The sequence below is a fragment of the Pempheris klunzingeri genome, chromosome 10 (assembly GCF_042242105.1).
Source record: "Pempheris klunzingeri isolate RE-2024b chromosome 10, fPemKlu1.hap1, whole genome shotgun sequence".
NCBI classification, from domain to species: domain Eukaryota; kingdom Metazoa; phylum Chordata; class Actinopteri; order Acropomatiformes; family Pempheridae; genus Pempheris; species Pempheris klunzingeri.
In genome coordinates, this window is record NC_092021.1 from 21,755,706 (window position 1) to 21,773,813 (window position 18,108).

General features: G+C 41.2%; 1 protein-coding gene across 1 annotated transcript in view; it reads right to left on the reverse strand.

Annotated features, from left to right (window-relative positions):
* The window catches only part of LOC139208081 (target of Nesh-SH3), a 28,481-nt gene extending 10,682 nt beyond the window's left edge, over positions 1-17,799 (reverse strand). The window contains exons 1-9 of the mRNA XM_070837640.1: positions 17,435-17,799; positions 9,163-9,342; positions 8,923-8,991; positions 8,675-8,807; positions 7,454-7,644; positions 6,583-6,626; positions 5,746-5,794; positions 4,591-4,656; positions 4,303-4,386 (exon numbers count right to left, since the gene is read on the reverse strand). Of these exons, the coding sequence (XP_070693741.1) occupies positions 4,303-4,386; positions 4,591-4,656; positions 5,746-5,794; positions 6,583-6,626; positions 7,454-7,644; positions 8,675-8,807; positions 8,923-8,991; positions 9,163-9,342; positions 17,435-17,543 (925 nt within the window). The 5' untranslated portion in view covers positions 17,544-17,799. The remainder of the gene's footprint in view (positions 1-4,302; positions 4,387-4,590; positions 4,657-5,745; positions 5,795-6,582; positions 6,627-7,453; positions 7,645-8,674; positions 8,808-8,922; positions 8,992-9,162; positions 9,343-17,434) is intronic.
* Between the last annotated feature and the right edge of the window lie 309 nt (positions 17,800-18,108).

An 18,108-nucleotide genomic window follows, 5' to 3' on the forward strand; every position in this document is an offset into this window, starting at 1 on the left:
GTGCTGGACTGACAAAGGAGGCACACATGGAGGCAGGGACAATGATGGGGTGGGGTGTGTTGGGTGGTAGGATGGAGATGGAAATGGGGAAGCAGTGACATCATCCAATGGTTTGAAGGACAACTGAAAGCACTGGGTTCCACGTGACTTGACGAAAGCAGAGATGGTAATGGGACAAACTTGTGTTTACCCTGATCGTAACTACCAGCCTTCTCTGCAGCCAGGGCAGGTCTTGGTAGAGGCTTGCCCTCTTCTGGTGGACTAGGAGCTGTATGAAAGAAAACTCACTATTTATCTAAGATAATATGTATATGAATATACTGTTTTTTTTTACTTTTAAAGGGGGCATATCCTTCTGTTTTTTGCTAAAACACAAGGACGCCATTGTTTATTTTAAATCCATACAGCAAGTGAAGGTATTTATAGTGATCATAATATCCAGAGCTGTAGAACTCTTAAATATAGTCGGACAGTACTGAACTCTTCATTATCAATTCATTGAGATTACCTAAAAATCTATGGAATTTATTAAACAGATTCTGTCAGTAAAAAATCTTTGGCTTTGACATGTTTTCTTAAAAACTTAATATAAATACAATCCAAATTCAGTATGCCCCTTTCAAATGTAATCTTAAATATGGTATTAATACTTGATTTATGGATTGCTAATGACAAAAAGTAGGGTCTTTACCCGTGGGGACAGACTGCCTTGGGGTGACCTTGGTGGGATCAGAGTAGGTCCTGGTCTGAGACTGGAGTCCAGGTTGAGGTTGCGGTTGGGGTCTAGATGCAGGGTGTGGTTTGGGGAGAGGTTCAAGTTCGGACTGAGCCTTTGGTGCAGGCTGTGGTAGGACGATGAGATGAGCATGAGGTACCGGTCGGGAGTGAGTCTTTGTTGGAGGTTGTGATTGGGGCCATGGCTGAATCTTTGGGGGAGGTTGTGGTTGGTCCCTTGTACTGGGCTTTAGCTTTGGCTGCTTTTTTGATTGAAGTGGTGGTTGGGGCTTGAGTTGGCCCTTTCGTATAGCCTTTGTTTTGGGCTTGGGTTGGCTTTTGGGTTGGGGTTGTTTCTTGGGCTTGGGTTGGAATGATCTGATTTTCGGTTTGGGTGTTGGTTGGGTATTACACTGCTGCTTGGAGGTTAGTTCAGGCTCTGTGTTTGTTTTTAGTTGAGGTTGTGGCTGAGGCTGTGGAGTGGTCTTTGGTTGTGGTTGTGTTTTGGTTTGTGGCTGAGTTGTAGACTGGGATTGTTGTGTTTTGGTTTGTGGCTGAGTTGTAGACTGGGATTGTGGTTGAAGTTGGGGCTGGATGTGAATCTTTGATCTTTGATCTTTTTTCTGGGTGTAAGGTATGTCCTGGAGTGTTGTTTGAGGTGTTAGAGGATGTGCCATAGGTGTGGGCTGGGGAGTTTGTTGAACTTGAGTCTGGGTCTGAGTCTTCAGATGCGGTTGTGTTTGAGGTTGGGCCTGATGTTTGGGTTGAAGTGTTGATTGAGGTTGTCGTTTAGCTTGGAGCTGGGTAGTTGTTTGAGGCTGTGCTTGGGGATGTGGCTTTGGCCGAGATTGTGATTGGGTGCGGGGTATGGACTGAGGTGTTGATTGGGGTTTTGATTGAGGTTGGATGTGGGGTATGGGTTGAGGTGTTGATTGGGTATGGGATATGGGCTGTGATGTTGTTTGAAGTTGGGTTTGGAGTGTTGGCTGGGATATTGGTTGGGGTTGTGATTGGGTATAGGGTATGGCCTGAGATGTTGGATGTGGTTGGGTATGGGGTATTGGCTGCGACGCTGGTTTAGGTTTTGTTTGGGTCTGGGAAATGGGTTGGGATATTGGCTGGGGTTGTGGTTGAGGTTGAGATTGAGGTTGGGATGTTGATTGGGGTTGTCGTTGAGTTTGGAAAAGGTGTTTCGGTTGAGACTTCACCCAGGGCTTTACTGGACTCTTTGAGGTTTGGGGCTTTGGTGGTGGACGATACTGTCGCTTGAATTGGGGACTTGGTTGAGGCTGTGTATGAGGTTGAGACTGGGGAATTTGCTGAGAATGACTCAAAGGATTCCCTCCATGTTTCTCCACATTTGTCTGGGGGATTGGCACAGACATGGTGGTTGTACTGTGTAGTGGAGGACGAAGCTTGGGAGCTAATGGGACCTCAAGGAAAGGAGGCAAGACAGATCCTGAGAGGTCTTCTCCTCTTCCTGGTTTGTGCAAGAAAGAAAAAATATGGCCATGAAGCCACAATACTGTACTGTCAAATATAATTCTAAATATTGTGAGGGACAGGAGCTTTCACAAAATGAAATAAAACAATGTTATTTTATCATCTAGAAAATGATAAAAGCAAGACATAAAGGCAGTTAGGGAACAGATGAAATTTAAATCAGCAGAAGTGCTGACAGCTACTGGCCTGCGAACCCAGAGCTAATCTTGGACTAAAGCACAGGTTACACAATACCTTCTACCTGGCAGTTATCTAATAGAGGGGGTCCAATTTCAAAGGCAGTCAGACCATATGGAGGTATTTGCTATGTAACAACCGTGTTACTACAGTCAGACTCAGCTACCAGGGCCAGGATGCCTGTGAGCGACAGCCATCCAAATCCATTGGCTGTGCCTCTAAGAGGCTATGACACATGAGGGATTAATTGTCGGTGACTGATCGGTTGCTGTGGGATTTTGATGGACCATTCTACATTGATTGTTCAGTCTGATCAGATGTTCACCTCAGTGAGAGGGAAGGAGAAAGAAAAAGAGGGAAGTCAGAAAATGAAATAAGAAGGCAAACCAAGCAAAAGATAATATGGCATCCGAGGCCTGCAGTACCTCTGTTCAACTTTATGGCCAAGTAATGTTTAAAGTACCTCTGTTATTGCGGTTGTTGGCTTTTTCCGTGGAAATAATCAACCAACCAAGAACAGGGATCACAATATTGGCCAAATGATTATTTCCTGGAATTGCCTCCTGTATATCAAAGAGAAATGGAAACTATAGCTGTGTCTCAATAAAGGGGCTGGATCGTACAAATCAGTGACAGTAGATCTTTCAGAGGACCTGAGGGCCAAACTGAATCTGAGACTCTTTCCCAAATGAGACATTCACTGACAACAAATAAAATGGTGTGCTCAGGTACTTCAAGTTCATTTTAGGTCAATAATTTAGGTTAATCGTTAGGAAGTTGCCTTCTTAAGCTCAACACATGATGCACAACCTGCAAACAGCGCATATGTCTAGCTGTACATATTATTCATTAAGCGGAGACTGTGACTATCTGGATCTAATGCCTGATAAATGAGAATGATAATCTCCAGAATGCAACATTGAACAACTGGCTAGTGCAAAATGGATTGTGCAATACTGATGGTTGTAAATAACACAACAGTTGCATTGCATCCTTCATCTCAAATCCTTCCTGTGAAATTGCACAGGTCTATTTGGTCATTTTCAGAGGTATCCAGGCCGTGAATTGGGAAAGAGCATTTGTAAGGAAAAAGTCTAGTAATATCTAACAAGAATTAAGGTTACTTACAAATATAATGAGAAAATATTGGAGGAGTGAGGTCCTCACAGAAAGACAGGGTAAGAGAAGTCCAAGAAAAGTGGAAAATACAAATTCTGCAAGAGTTCCTGTTGGAGAGAGGAATGTCTGGTGCATGCAGTCTTGTCATGCAGTCTTCACACCATCGCCTGCGCTGCATTGAAAGCAAAAGCTTCAGGGTTGTAATTAGCAAAAATGGTATTTGATAATCTTACTGTAAATACTGAAAGGAAAAAAAGCGAGTGGTGAAACTGCACAACATTAACAGTATATAGAGTCATGGACTGATACAAGATTGAGTTGTTAATGATGTATTTACAAATGGCAAAGAAATAAGAGACTAAAATGGTCCTTTACAGTGCTTTTCAATGGTGGACTTGTCAAACTTTCAGTTCCAGGCATGACCTGTGATCAAATCATATAGTTTATATCTTGCAAAACAGTCACTGTAAAAATAACTGAAACAAACAACAAAGCATTAAAACCATAATTAAGGATCCCTGCGAGCTTTGTTTTTTTGCCAAAATGCCATGCAGCCAAGGCCACCTACCTCACTCTCATTATAATCCCAACAGCTGACACCATTGGTTTCCACAGGGATGGTCTGGCCACTGTACTCACAGCATGCCACTCGTGCTCATGCAGCTAATTATAAAGGACGCTGCAAAGCACTGACAGCCTCTCAATAAAACGCCGCCAAATCTATGACTGCATACAGCCGGAATGAGAGCCGTGAAGCTTTTTCAAAAAGAACCATGATTCACTGTTTACCGATTTGTTTGGGCTGTTTGGTGACCACAGGCAGTACGGGTCCAGGGGTCGACAGAGATTCCTGTGTAGAAGTTGTGGTTGGAGCTGAGAAATATAGTGTATGTTAGTAGACCTGGGAGAAAGGTTATCACTGTATGTGCTGTAGAATGCACAAAAACTAGTGTATGTACGGTAAACAAGGAAAAAAATTTAGGAGTAAAAAAGGAATAGAAATGAATGGTCAGACATAAGGTCAAGAAATTTTTTTTCTGACCTCTGAACTCAGCTTTAGGTCAGAAAAGTCATTACCAAGAGTAGTCTTTGGGGTTATGTTCCGGGAGGGGGGCAGTCTGCCCTGGGTCCTGTTATGGGGAACTGACAAGAACAAGGGAGGAGAGATTTACGTCAAAGAGTCACACATAAGACGGCCTCATGGACCTGAAACAAAGAATTATTAAGGAATTATGTTCATGAAACTTTTTCCCCAACATCAAAATGGAGGAAACAATGTCCCCTGCAATATATTATTGTATTGTACCCATCAGCAAAATGTTCAATGATGATGTTTATCAGTTGTTTACTCCTATAATCTGATCCTGGCACCTTAGGTTCTTTGGCTACATGGGGTAGAAGAAACAAGCTGTAAACAGGCTGTAAACACAATACTGATATCTCCTTCACATCTGTTTTTGGACTTCAACTCCTGAGGGAAATATCTGTCTCTGTAGCTACTAAATACTACGTTATGTTCATCTGCTAACTGTTTCTGCCTGCTGCTTGGTGCTGCACAGGTAGTGTGCAGGAGGTTTTTTGGAGCATTTTGCTGAAAAAAAGCTGCCTGCCATTGTTGAAAATGACAATATTGAGGACAGTGAGAGTGAATTAAAACACGCTTTATAATTGGCATTGGGTTCATTACTAAAAATGTTCCTTTTCATTATACATCGTCATTTGAGCTATTAGAGATATTAAAACTAAAATAATGATAGCCACTGAGGTAAAGTAGGTTGAGTCACTAATGAAAAGTTAGAAATTGAGATTATTTGTCGTAGGTTATGTTTATTGTTTGAATTTACAGTATATATGTATAGTGTCCTCCATACTGTGATACTGTGTATAGCAAATCTTGATTTGTAGAATATAATGTCTGGAGCTGATCATCATGGATCAGCTTTACTATAAATAGCATCTGAAACTAACCAGCATAATGCAAATTGTGATTTTTAAAAAAGAAAAAACAAAAAAAAAGAGACTGGATATAATGAAGTCCTGTCTGCAAAACGATAAATCAAAGTTCTAGTTAAAATTCTTCCAGTGCTGAGTCTTAAAGCCGGGGTCAGTGAGAAGGGCTGAAACAGACATTTCTGAGCAGCGATAAATCACAGTATGTTATAAAAATTCTGCCACTGTATTAAAAAGGGTTCAGTGGGTTTGACCCAAAGCAGCACGTCTCTATTGGCTTACCATGGCGAGGAGCATAGGGGAAGGAGCGTGCACCTGGTGTTAAAGGTTTCTGAAGGGTGAAAGACAAACAGACAAGGGGAAGAATTGGTCATTAGTCTTTGTAAAGATCACAAAATGTCATATTAGCATTTGACCTCTATGCCATCTCTGTCTTTGCCTCATTCTGTGTTTCATGACTCTTGGGCCCTTTACTCCATGTCGAATTGGTAAAGTCTCTGGTGGGAAGCTTGTTATTCCAAGTTTCCCTCTGGAAGGGCAAGTGTTGTGGCTGATTCTCAACAGCTGTGATGTTTTACGAGTGCAGAGCCAGGAGCATGTGACACATGTGCCCTGCACTGTCAGTAAATCAGTGCCACCTTTCTCCTCTCAACTCTTTTCCACACCGTTATCCTCCCTCCTCTATCTTTCCTCCTCATCATCATCTTTTTTTTCTTCTCTCTCTTTTGTTCCACTCCAGAAGTTAGCTAGCTACAAACTTCTCTCTTGGCTTAGCCGGTCCTGGCTGCACTGATGCTGTTTCCATTCGGCACTTGGATGGAAAATTAATGAGGCAAACAACCCTGAGAATAGCATAAGTGCACAACATGGACTCTGAGGCATGTTGCCTGTTCCAAATACACACCCTGTTCCCAAAAATATTAATGATGAGGTAAGGAAGTGTACCTGTGCAGCTTCACTACTTTATGACTCTTATTTCATTTAGCATATCCTATAACTATTATACAATAGGACAGTAAGTAAGTAAAGAAAATCCACAAAACAAATGCTTCATAATATTCGTAATAATGCTTTTGGTTATGCTTTGGTAAGAGATTTAGAAATGTGTCCAATACATACCACAGGGTTGATGGGGCGTTTAAAGATTTTCCTGACGGCCTTCTCTAGAAATGTGACACAAGACAAAAATTATTTAAAAGAAAAAGAAAAACAGCACTGAGGAACAAAACAAAATCACATTATAAACATGTTTTGCATTTCACTAAGGAAGACTAAATGAGAATGTTACTTGCTAGTGGCTTAATACAAGTTAAAAGGTGGTTTTGATTCACTAAGACTAGTCAGTATCTCTTGGATGGAAATGATTTATATGATATAGTTTGTGCATGAAATGTCATCACGGTCACTGCTACTCTCAGTCAGCATCTGCCATTATGTAGTCACATGAAAAAAGAACACGGAAAGCAGTAAAAGAGATGTTCCTTCACTGACTGACCCAACAGACTGTCAAGAGTAGAAGGAGCAGAAACATAAAGCATAACTTTCTTAGGGGCTCTGTAACACTGAACCATAAAGCACAGGATTCTCTTAATTAAACATGTAATAAAATCTAAACAACTTTGTCCACAGATAACCAGAAATCCTGCTGACCGGACTGATAAACTCTGCTGTAAAACAGGACTGGGCCTTCAGACTTTGTGCTTTAAATTCAGGTAGCAGCAACAAGACCTTTTCTGAGACCAATTATCAATCTGTGATTTCATTATCTAGAAGATGATTCAATGCCAAATTAAAGTACTTTAAAAAACAAAAAGTTTCTCCACCTAAGTCTAGAGGCACAAACTCAAAGTCTTATTGTTGCTGGTAGGAAGTCTCAAGCCTATTTCTTCTGGCTGTTATATATCTAAACATATACATGTATATCATAGAATTCCTGGCCACATGTTTACATCCACGCTGCATGGATCTTTGCTGGTTCGAGGGTACGTACCCTCTATGCCTCCTGTGCTGATGTTGTGGATGACTGGCCTGCTCCACACTCCGGTGCCGTCCTTGGTGTTGGGCTGGACAACGAACTCATAGACAGTGTTGGGCCTCAGATTGTCAATGACTGTGTCACTAGTAGGGCAGGTCTGGTAGTTCCACTTCCTGTTCCTCTCACGATAACGTACCGTGTAGTGTCTAAGCCAAAGAGTGCAAAACAAAACATGAACATGACGAGACATATCTAGAGCAACAAATTCACTTACTATTTTTGTCACTCATTCAAAAGGCTGCATCAGTTCTGAGTTCCCAGGTATTTAATTAAAACTTTTGCAGGACATGTAAACTAGATACTATAAGATCCTATTGTTTTGTCTTATTGAATATTGCACAGTGATTCCAACAATGCTGTTAATGTTTTAACAACTCCTTTTGAAAAAAAAAAAAAAGCATGCATATCTTTGCAAATTGCCCATCTTAACTGTCCCCAGTGTATCTCTGCGCAGTCATGATACAATGTTTTGATGCAGTTACAGAAATGTGTAATTCTTCTCACAAAAGAGCCAGTGCACGCCTCTATCCCTTCATACAGAGGGCACATTTGGTGCTACTAAGACAAAATCAAGAAGAGAAGGCACAGTCAGAGTTTTTCATTAAATGCCTCCAAATTAAATGGATTTTTAGATTTCTTTGAGAGAAGAAAAACTGTGTCACGCATGTTGAGTGGGTGGACTCCTCTCCTAAACACCTGTGTGCACAGGCTGTCCTGGATCCACGGTTCAGTAACCTGAGAGACTTCAGGGAATCATTCACTGTAGATTCACTTATACCAGAGTCTCCGCACCAATCCACATGTGTGTGTGAGAGAGAGACTGTGTGAGTGAGAGAGTGTGTGAGTGACTTATTCGCCCACCATCTGTTTCTGTGCTTTCTAAACCTACAATACAGCCAGCGTACATGAAATGACGAGACAGACAATAGATTTTTTTTGTCTTTTTTTTTTTTTTTTGTCTGGGCATCTGTAGAAGCTGTTTCTCGGTCTTTGCCCTGTGGCAGTAGAGGTGATCAGTGCACAAGTTGGCGGAGAGGCATGGAGGTAGACGTGAGACAAAGATGCTGTTGCATGAGGTAAAAGTGTTCTGCCACTCACCCCTGCTCTGTGGCATAACAATCAAGTTCTTGAAAAGGATGAATGTGTGTGTGTGTGTGTGTGTGTTTGTAAGCTCACCCATCCTCAAGACAGTCATTCATGACGTTGCCTTCATACGGGGTTTTCAGCAGGGTCCCCCAGGACAGGAGGACTGAAGTGGGCGTTACCGATCCAATGACCAAGTGTAGTGGCTTCTCCAGTTCAACTTTACCTGAGAGCAAATTAGATTCTTACTTTTACTTCCACATTTAACTCAATGCCCAGGTGCTCATGGTGCCTTGATGATGATTTCTTCTTTCCAATTAAATTCTTGTAGAAGCAATTACCTGTGCACTGCTTTTTCACCTCATTGGCTGGGATGGGCTGGACAGCGATAAGGTACTTGGGCTCAGCATCTGAACACAGAAGAACAACAAACTAGAGATTATAGATCTTCTGAGGTTCCATAGACACACTCATCTATCTCTTTCAGCCATCACTAAAACTGTCAAAATACATTTTACAGCAGTGTGTCCATCATCTCTCTGTGCAACTTCACAAGCACACATATCAACAGCATTTCTTACCAAACTCAGTCTCATATGGTTGTCCATTCTCAGGCAGCTGAATGAACTGTTTGGAGAACATGCTGCTGCCGTAGCCCAGGATGTAGCCTTCAAGCTTGGTGTCAGCATTAGGACGCAAAAACTTCAGCACGATGGTGTCTCCTGTGGCGTTGATTCGGACTTTCATGTTCTGACGTCTCACTGGGGAGGCAGGAGAGGACACAACTGTTTGATTAAATGTTCAAGTGTTTTCTGTTACTCTTGTTGACAAGATCACTGCGCTCAGGACACAGGAAGGTGCAAAACTGCAACAAATAAAAAAAGATGGGGAAAAGGAGGTTCGGCACACTTTATTCCAAAGCAAATATTCAAAGATAAAACCAAACTTTCTGTCATTCAAGAACTTCATCATGGCAAAAAGGAGGCTCAAAGCTTCTAATGACATCAAATAGAGCCCACCTGTGCTTTTTTCATGGGAAATGCAGTTTTTTTAGTTTGGATTGGCGTTTGACACACGTAGGAAATGCCACACATTCTGTAAAACAATAAATCCATAGCCTACATGCAATAACCAGGAAATCAAACAATCAAAATGCATATTGGAAGTAATAAAAATAAAGGAAACACTACACAAAATGGAGAAAGTACAGTACCTATGTCCTTCAAACAAACGTCTTTTCTTCCTCTTCTTTCCATTTTGTAAAAGCAGAATGAAAAGTTCGAGGAAGAGTTCACAGAGTTTCATAAATGCTTCTAGTTTAACGGCCTACACTTTCCAGATTCAACCCTTCTGCTCTCCATCACTTCACAGGCACACTCAACCAGTGCATGCAGTCAAAGCAAACTTGCTGCTGCTTTAAAGTCTGCTGAAGTGTAAGTTTTACTGAAAGCAAATAATGGTGCTTTTATTAACAAACCACAACGCTAGGAGAAGTACTTAATTGCACTATTTATGTTGTGCTTTCCAAATGGACAAGAGCATTACTTTTATAGAAAGTACACATATTAAGGATCTGCAACTTACAAGCATTATAAACTGCATACATTAAAGCTTCTATATGAGGTGTTAGTGGGAGCAAAATATGCATCTGTGCTCAGAATTGGCTTTCGAGATGTATGCACTGTGATCATAAATCAAAATCTGCGAGCAGGGGTTATTAAAACTTGAGGTCAGCAAGGCAACGTCAAGCTTGTCTTGATTTGACAAGAAAATGGTATAATATGATACAGGCACACAGAGGCGATATTTTTTTCTCCCTCACTCTCTTACATACACACTGACATCACTTTACAAGAAACTGCACATTTCCTGCCAGAACTGACTTGTACAGAATGCAGTCCTAATCAGCAGGAGGCAGGCAATAGATGAGGACAGGTATCAAAGAGCGGGTCGCAATGAAACAAAGTCAAGCGAGGCTAAAGATAAGTTTGTTTTTACTGGTCAAGGCACCCATGAAAAGTTGGCTTGGTCTTAGATCTTGGTCAGAGATTGCTGAGAGCCTTTTGGTAAAATACAAGAGGCACAGCACATCGAAGGCAGGTGAAGGACTAGCAAATCTGCATTGATTTTATACTTGACTGATACAACATTTTAAAAAAGTAAGTAAAATTTCAAGTACAAGGAAAAGTTCTGCATTCAAAACCTCACATAAGGAAAAGTATGTATGTATTATCAGATAAATGTACTTAAAGCATAGATGTTTTCGGAGTCATGTTACTACTGCATTTATGTGTAAGTTGCATTTTACTGCTGTAGATGTTTAAGATTGTGCTCTTTTTAATGACTTTATATACTATTGCATAGTTTAATCTACAGTAATGCATCTTATTCTATGAGGTCATCGTATTTTTTCCATGAGAACCAAATATCTCAGAAAACTTTTCATGAGCTCAGAAAAAAAAGCCTGTTTTCAGATTTGTGACAATACATTTTCCAGCCAATTCGAGGGAGTTTTAAATTAGTTTATTTAGCTTAAGAAAAGAAGACATTGGGAGGAAAATCAAATTCGAAATCAATGAATTTGGAAATATAGGGTTTTCACTGGACAGGAAAGGTCTTTAAAATCATGTGCTCTGCGTCCAACATTGTGACCAAGGGTGTACAGACAGCTTTTAGTGTCTGGAAGTCTCATGAGAGATCATCAGTGTTGGGTATGATGGATGCATTGGCTGTGCATTGGGATTGGAAAAAGCTTTGAATACATTTAGACATAAAGTTTTGACTGCCCATCTCTCATGGGGGCCACATGCAGCATGTTAAGGATTTTGCACAGTTTGAATCCAACACGTTTCTTACCCATCGGGTTTATGCTGCAGGTTCTGCCAGAGAGAGGCAGCAGTGGATGGACTTTACCATCATTGTTTTAATGTCATTCCAGTGTTGAACTTTGCACAAAATCTCACCTTGCATCACTGGCTGTAATTACTGCTATCTTATGTTAATTTTTAACTTGTGTCTCTTTACATTGAAGCATATTATAGCTTGAGAACTCTAGGACTGTACAAGTACAGCGAATAAATGAATTCACTTATGTTTCTCTAATCAGCTGCTCACTGCCACGTGGCCTTCAGAACTAGCCAGGCAATGTGCATGCTAACAATTAGCCAGTCAACAAGCATGCTAATCCACATAGCTGGGCTGGAGGAGTGACTTATAGCTGACAGTTGGCCAACGAACATATCAAAACAATAAATAACAGTAAATAACCACACCACTGCAGGCTTGAATGGTAAATGGTAAACAGTGGTAGTTAGTCAAATGAAACCTGTTTTTATTAAATTGTGATTCTGCCTTTTAATCCAGTGTTTCATCCACTTCTTAGAATTATGGGCAAATTTATATATTCAATTAAATTTCCTTCAACTCTGTTTTTATAATCTTTATTTCAAATGAATCGATGGGACTCAAACTTCCACCTTTCATAGTCTACAAGGCTTTAAACAATAGACTTTGTGCTTGGATTATGGCTTGTACATACTCTCCAGAGCACGTACTTGGCACATATTGCAGCCTTAAATGATATAATGGAACTTTGTATGAGGAATAACGCCAGCAGCAGCCAGACGCCAAAACAGACACTGACAGTGAAAGAGGGGGAAGCCCTGGATTTGAAAAATACCCTCATGCTTTTCCAGCTATGTGTTTCCTATCAAAACTGCATTTGTTTTGTTTCTCCCATCAATATTTCCAATAAAACACGAGTATGACTGGCTCAGAGGGAAAGGGGCTCAGAGTGTATGAAACATTAGGAAACTTCTGGCAGTGTGTTTTAAACTCCAGTACAAGCAAACACTGGCTCAGTCCCATGACAACCCATCCAAAGCCCACACACTGCTTAGGGGCTGTTAAGACTTATCAGTATTTCCAGAGTAAAATGAACAAAGCTTTAGGAACGGACCCAGTCACAGTCCTGATAATCAATCAACTAAAGGAGAAAGGAAAACAATTGACATTTAGCAAGCCATTAAAAAAACTGCTAAGCCACAAAGTTATGGTTTGTGTGTTTGTGTGGATGACTAGTGAGGAAAATAATGATTGATGATTTGAATTTAAATTCCTCCTGAGGGCATCTATGCTTCTGACCCCGATCATTGAAGGTTTACAACCTCAGCAAAGACAGGGGACTAAAATATAATTAAATCCATAATCTTGCAATTAATAAATGTGGATGCACTACTGAACAGGCAGAAACGGAGCCTCTGCTTGAATGGACTGACGTAAATTCTTGCTACAAAGAGATATTAAACAGGATACAAAATGAGGGCTCAAACAAAGAGACTAAGACGGCTGCAAAGAGACATAAAGACCTCACAAAGAGCTGGAAAATGACACCAAAAAGAAGCACAGCGGCCACAAAAAAAGACAGAAACTGGTTGCACGGAGACACAAATTGGCCCAAAGTGATCCAAAACAACCACAAAGAGATTTAAAAAGACTGAAAAAAGATGCATAAACAACCACAAAATGACTACAAAAACACACAAAATGGCCTCAAAGAGAGGGGCCTTTTACATCTCTGTGGGGTCCATTGTTTCATAACCTGTCCATCTTAACCAATTTACCATAGAGGAACATTTAAGGCAGCAAATTCTGAAATAAATGCTCTATGCCATGTTTTAACCCACTATAGATCTATGTTTGAATAAATATCAGTTGTATGTCATGGAGGGATGGTCACAGACTTGATGTGGGTGACAATCTATGATATAATACACTGTAAATCTCATAGTGAAGCCTAATCCCTTCACATAAGCAGCCTATCCTACTCATGCAGAGAACCAATTCATCAACTATTACAGTATGACCAAATCCATCTCAACGCTGGGAGTCGGCCAATAAACAAGTCCGATTATGCAATAAACAATGCCACATCATTCAATAACACTTCGCCATTGTATTCATCCTGTTTTGGACTAATAGTCAGCTGGTGTAATCCTGCTGGCCTGACTAGAAGAAACACCCTCAAACTAGAAAGTCAGTCTTGGCTCAGCAGAGCGGCTACAGTATCTGGATCATCAGCAGTGATGGATGATCCTCCGGGAAAGGGAGTAAGTTAATGGGGTTGTCAGCATAACACGCTCTTTTCACTTCCAACTGCAGTGCAACATGATATGTTTATGTGTGTTTGGTGTTTGAAAATAAATAGCAAAATGTGCATCTGTACAGTACGTGTAGTTTTGGCATCAGCACATCCTGATTTAGTGTGTGACATTATCAAACCACAGATTTCCACCACTGGCAGCTCTCGTATTCTCCACTGTCTCTGTGTGTCTGTCTATTGGTTCATATGAGGAGAAGGACTGCATTGAATTGAACCATCTGAGAATAAACACACTGAGATCATCTTCAAGACTTTTCCACTCACGCTGATGTGTGAACTAATGAACTATAAATATCTGAAGCAAAGCCTCAAAAGTAAAAAAAAAAAAAAAAAAAAACAAAAAACCTTGGAATAGGACGACAAGGCTTGTTTTGTTTTCAAAATGTGCAATGGAAAAGAACTTTTCCGTTCTTTGTAGAAGTTAATGTGTTCATTTTGGTGGATGGAAGTGACACAGAATAATGAAGTCATGTCAGCTGAACATCCCAGCTGAGCTCTACAGACTGTAAATCCCCCTGATTAAATGAGGGTTTAAAATCTCAATATCGGTGTGATATATTGCTCTACAAACACCGTGTATCACATACTTTCACATCTATAGAATCAATTAAACTGTCCGTGACACACTTCCAGCCACACCTACACACACGCACATGTAATATCCTGTCTTTGCGTGCATGGTGCCCAGAGTGATTTTACGCAGCTCCAGTGTACAGTATTTCAGCCTCTCGAGTTTCTGTCCTGGAGGACGAGAGGTGGAGAGGAGACTTGGCTTCCTGCACTGGGAAGACAGAGACAGATGTTTTATGGCTCCTTGGTAAAACAGTCACCTTCATTTAAGGCAATGAAGTGTGAAAATCACTCTGAACCCCGTGCCAGCCAGAGCACAGAGGGTTTGAAATAATTTAGCTGGTGAGCAAACGACAGCTGAACTGACCTATATCCGCTCTAATTGGAATATCCTGAGGCTGCAGACCAGGGTAACTCAGCCCTCTGAATATCTGTTGTAATGCAACAGGATCCTCTTTGATCGGGTCGTTCTCTGGAACAATCCCAGCTCTTAAATTCACAAGAGGCCTCACCTTGAAGCACAGCAGAGGGGGCCTTTGCTGGGGATTAAACTCCCACATTTTCCCCCTGCTTTGGCGGCTTCTATGCTGGTCCCTCCACTCTCCACTCTCACAATATATATCCCCCTGTCAGATGCAGCGGAGCAACAGCTGTTTTTCCTTCCCCTGTGGCACTGCTCCATCCCATCCTTCTCCTCCTTCGCTCAATCTCTGTCGTCCTATATGTGTCAACAGTCATCTTTCCAAAAACCTGGTCCTCTTTCGACTTCCTGAAGTACTTTGAATCCATCTGTCTTGTCCTCTAATCTCCTCTCTCCTTCCATATTTCCCTCTGATTAATTTGTACATGACATGGATCATGTTTTGTCTGGCTCTGCAGAAGTTTTACAGGCCATATATTGTCTTGAAGTGGAGTGGTAGTAAATAATTTCTTGTATTGTAAAGAATTGATCTAATTCAGACACAGATTGTCTCGCATGCACCTATTCTAGACAATGAAAGAAATGTTTTAGAGCATGAACACATGTAAATGGGAATTAAAAGCCTTGGGAAGTATAGTTCATTCAACAGTACATAGACCTGTCAAGTCTGACAGCTGTGTATTACTCTATAATCTATGCTGTAAGAAAGCAAACACTCGTCATTGCATAACATGTGACACTCCAAGCCAGGGACATGATCCAAGAAGAACAGAGATACAGACATTTAACTCTCCTCCAAAAGCAAAAAAAACACTCTTTGCCCTTTTCATCTAGCTCCCAAAGCTGCACATTGACATTTGTCTGTAAGCCAAGATCGGTCAGCAAGTTACACGCTGGAAACAGTCTGTGCTTACCTCTTCATACCGACTGCAGTCTGCTCACCTCAAATAACTTTTACTGTCATCAAAGTCTTCAAACAGTGGCCACATTTAGCTCGCAAAATAGAGCATGGCTTAGAAACATAGAGTCAGAGATGGAAAGCCAGAGTACAGTGTGTATGCAAATGTGCGTGTGTGCGTGTGTGCACTGAAACAGCAGTGAGATAATGAGACAAAATGGAAAACGTTTGTGGAAAATTTGATCCAAGAATGTCGTGAGAATCCTAATCAAACAGAACAGGCTCAATATACTATAATGTACTTATTAAAGTGAGTCTGTTTTATGGTTTCCTTTATGGCACATTGGAAACAAAACACTGCATGTAGGGGAAAAGGGTTTGGGAGCTCTGACACTGGTTATCTTCAAACTACTGATAAAAACCTGCAAATACTTATCTGGTTTGTTAGCGTTTACATAATGGAAAGATGATGGTCTCTGTGTTGCTGTTGATATTTGGGAAACATTTTGGGCATATGTGGTTTGCACAGGCCAGAATGATACTGTCTGTGTCTAGTTTTAAAGATTCTCCAGGCGCTTTGATAAAATCCATTAAAAAGAGCTGCAGAATTGAAACAATAAAAAAAATCTTCTTCCCAAGGCAATGAATAAAAATAATTGGCCAGCTTACAAAGTCATTAGATCGTCTGCATGGTGGGCACATTTCCAGGAAAGTCATCCCATCAGGTTGTCTACAAGTCTAACCCCTGACCGCTAACCTGGAAACACTTTCATTAAAACCCATTTCATTGTGTCTGCTCACCTCATTTCAGGGAAATGTGGCCAAACCGCAAGGATCGTAAAAACAGTGCTTTCTAATCAAGGCAGTTTGAAACCCTGATAGGTGGCTCAAGATAAGAGAGCTGATTTTCCTTTTAGGTTTGAGGCTGAACATCAATTTACACAATCAGACATCAGTATCAAATCCAGTCCATGATTATTAGGTGCCTTGAGTGGGGGGACACAATACCTACTGCTTTTATTGTACTCATTTTAAGAACAAAAAAGCTTCAACAGCTTCAAGTCACAAAATGTTGGAATACCTTAACATGTAAGGGCTTTTACTCAAGAACTAAAATGCAGAAATAGGGTCATTTTTATACCAGCATGGCAAAATAAATAGGTTATAACTATATTTGTGTACTGCATCTTCATGCTACTGTCCAAACACGGTAATCAGGACCGTATCTAGTAATAATGGCATGTTAAGCAGATATTGACATAAAATGAGGAGGAAAAAGCCATTAGCTGAAAACTTGCTGCCTCCATTTATCTGCATGCCTCAGCCTTTTTTGTCCATCTTTTGCTCTGTATGTGTATTTGGGGAATTCTGCACAACCATTTTCCCCAAGTTTGTTCATGTTGTTACACACACAATGAGTCAGACTGTATCCATCACTCAACATGCTTTGGAGGAAATGGTTGTCTCAGTATGATTCCAAAGCCCCTTGTCTTGTCATTTATCCTCGAGACAAATATCCACCTTACCCTGACCTTTCCATGCATATCCCAGCATGCATTTGGCAGAACGCAGAGAAAGACCACGGAAAAGCTATCAGTGCATGACAGGGCTATCGAAGAAAGACAGTCACTCTGAGGCTCACTTTCACTTGCATGGATCTTAGACTGTGGGAGGATACCCACGAGCAGAGAACAGCGTGATGACCAAACACTGGTCCATGCAACAAATACATCACTTCACAGGTAATCAAATAGTGCCTCCTGATGCAGATGTTTCAGTAGACAATGACACTGATGCACCTACCTCTGCTCCTGCGGGGAGTTGAGGGGCCGGGCAGAACTGTCTCAGCGAAGAAGACCATGAGGAGAAGGACCAGAAAGCTGTGTGAGTGTTGCTGCATCCTCATCATCATGTCTGCAGTGATCAGCTCTGAGTCTCAGGTGTGGCAAGCTGCTGTGATCTGAAAGAGCTCAGTTAAGCTCAGAGATCTCACAACAGGAGGGAGACACAGAAACAAGAGGCTGTCACTCAGCGTCACCTCGTGGGTTGAATAACTCTTTGTTAACAGGTTGAGTTGAGTATGTGCTGCAGCTGCAGGAGTCAGGCTGAATGTTTCTGGAGTGGCTGGACTACTTCTCTGAGCTGTTGGCTCTCAGGACTAGTGCAGCTCACTGGACTGGACTTCTGGATGCAGCAGTCCGCTCCTGCACCATCTATACCTCTTTAATGGAGGGAGGGGACAGTCAGAGGAAACACCCACTCCTGTAACCCTCCCCCATCCCTTTTTTTTCTTTCACTCTCTCTCCATCTCATACTTCTTTTCTCTATTCTTTGTTTTCTTTTTCTGTAGTCTGGTGTGTCCCCAGCAATCCTACTTTGCATCTGCAGAGGCCTTTTGATACTTTTCATTGTTCTTATCCTCTCTCTCTCTGCTTTTCTTAGCTTGTCTCACACTGAGTTTACATGCACTATAAGAT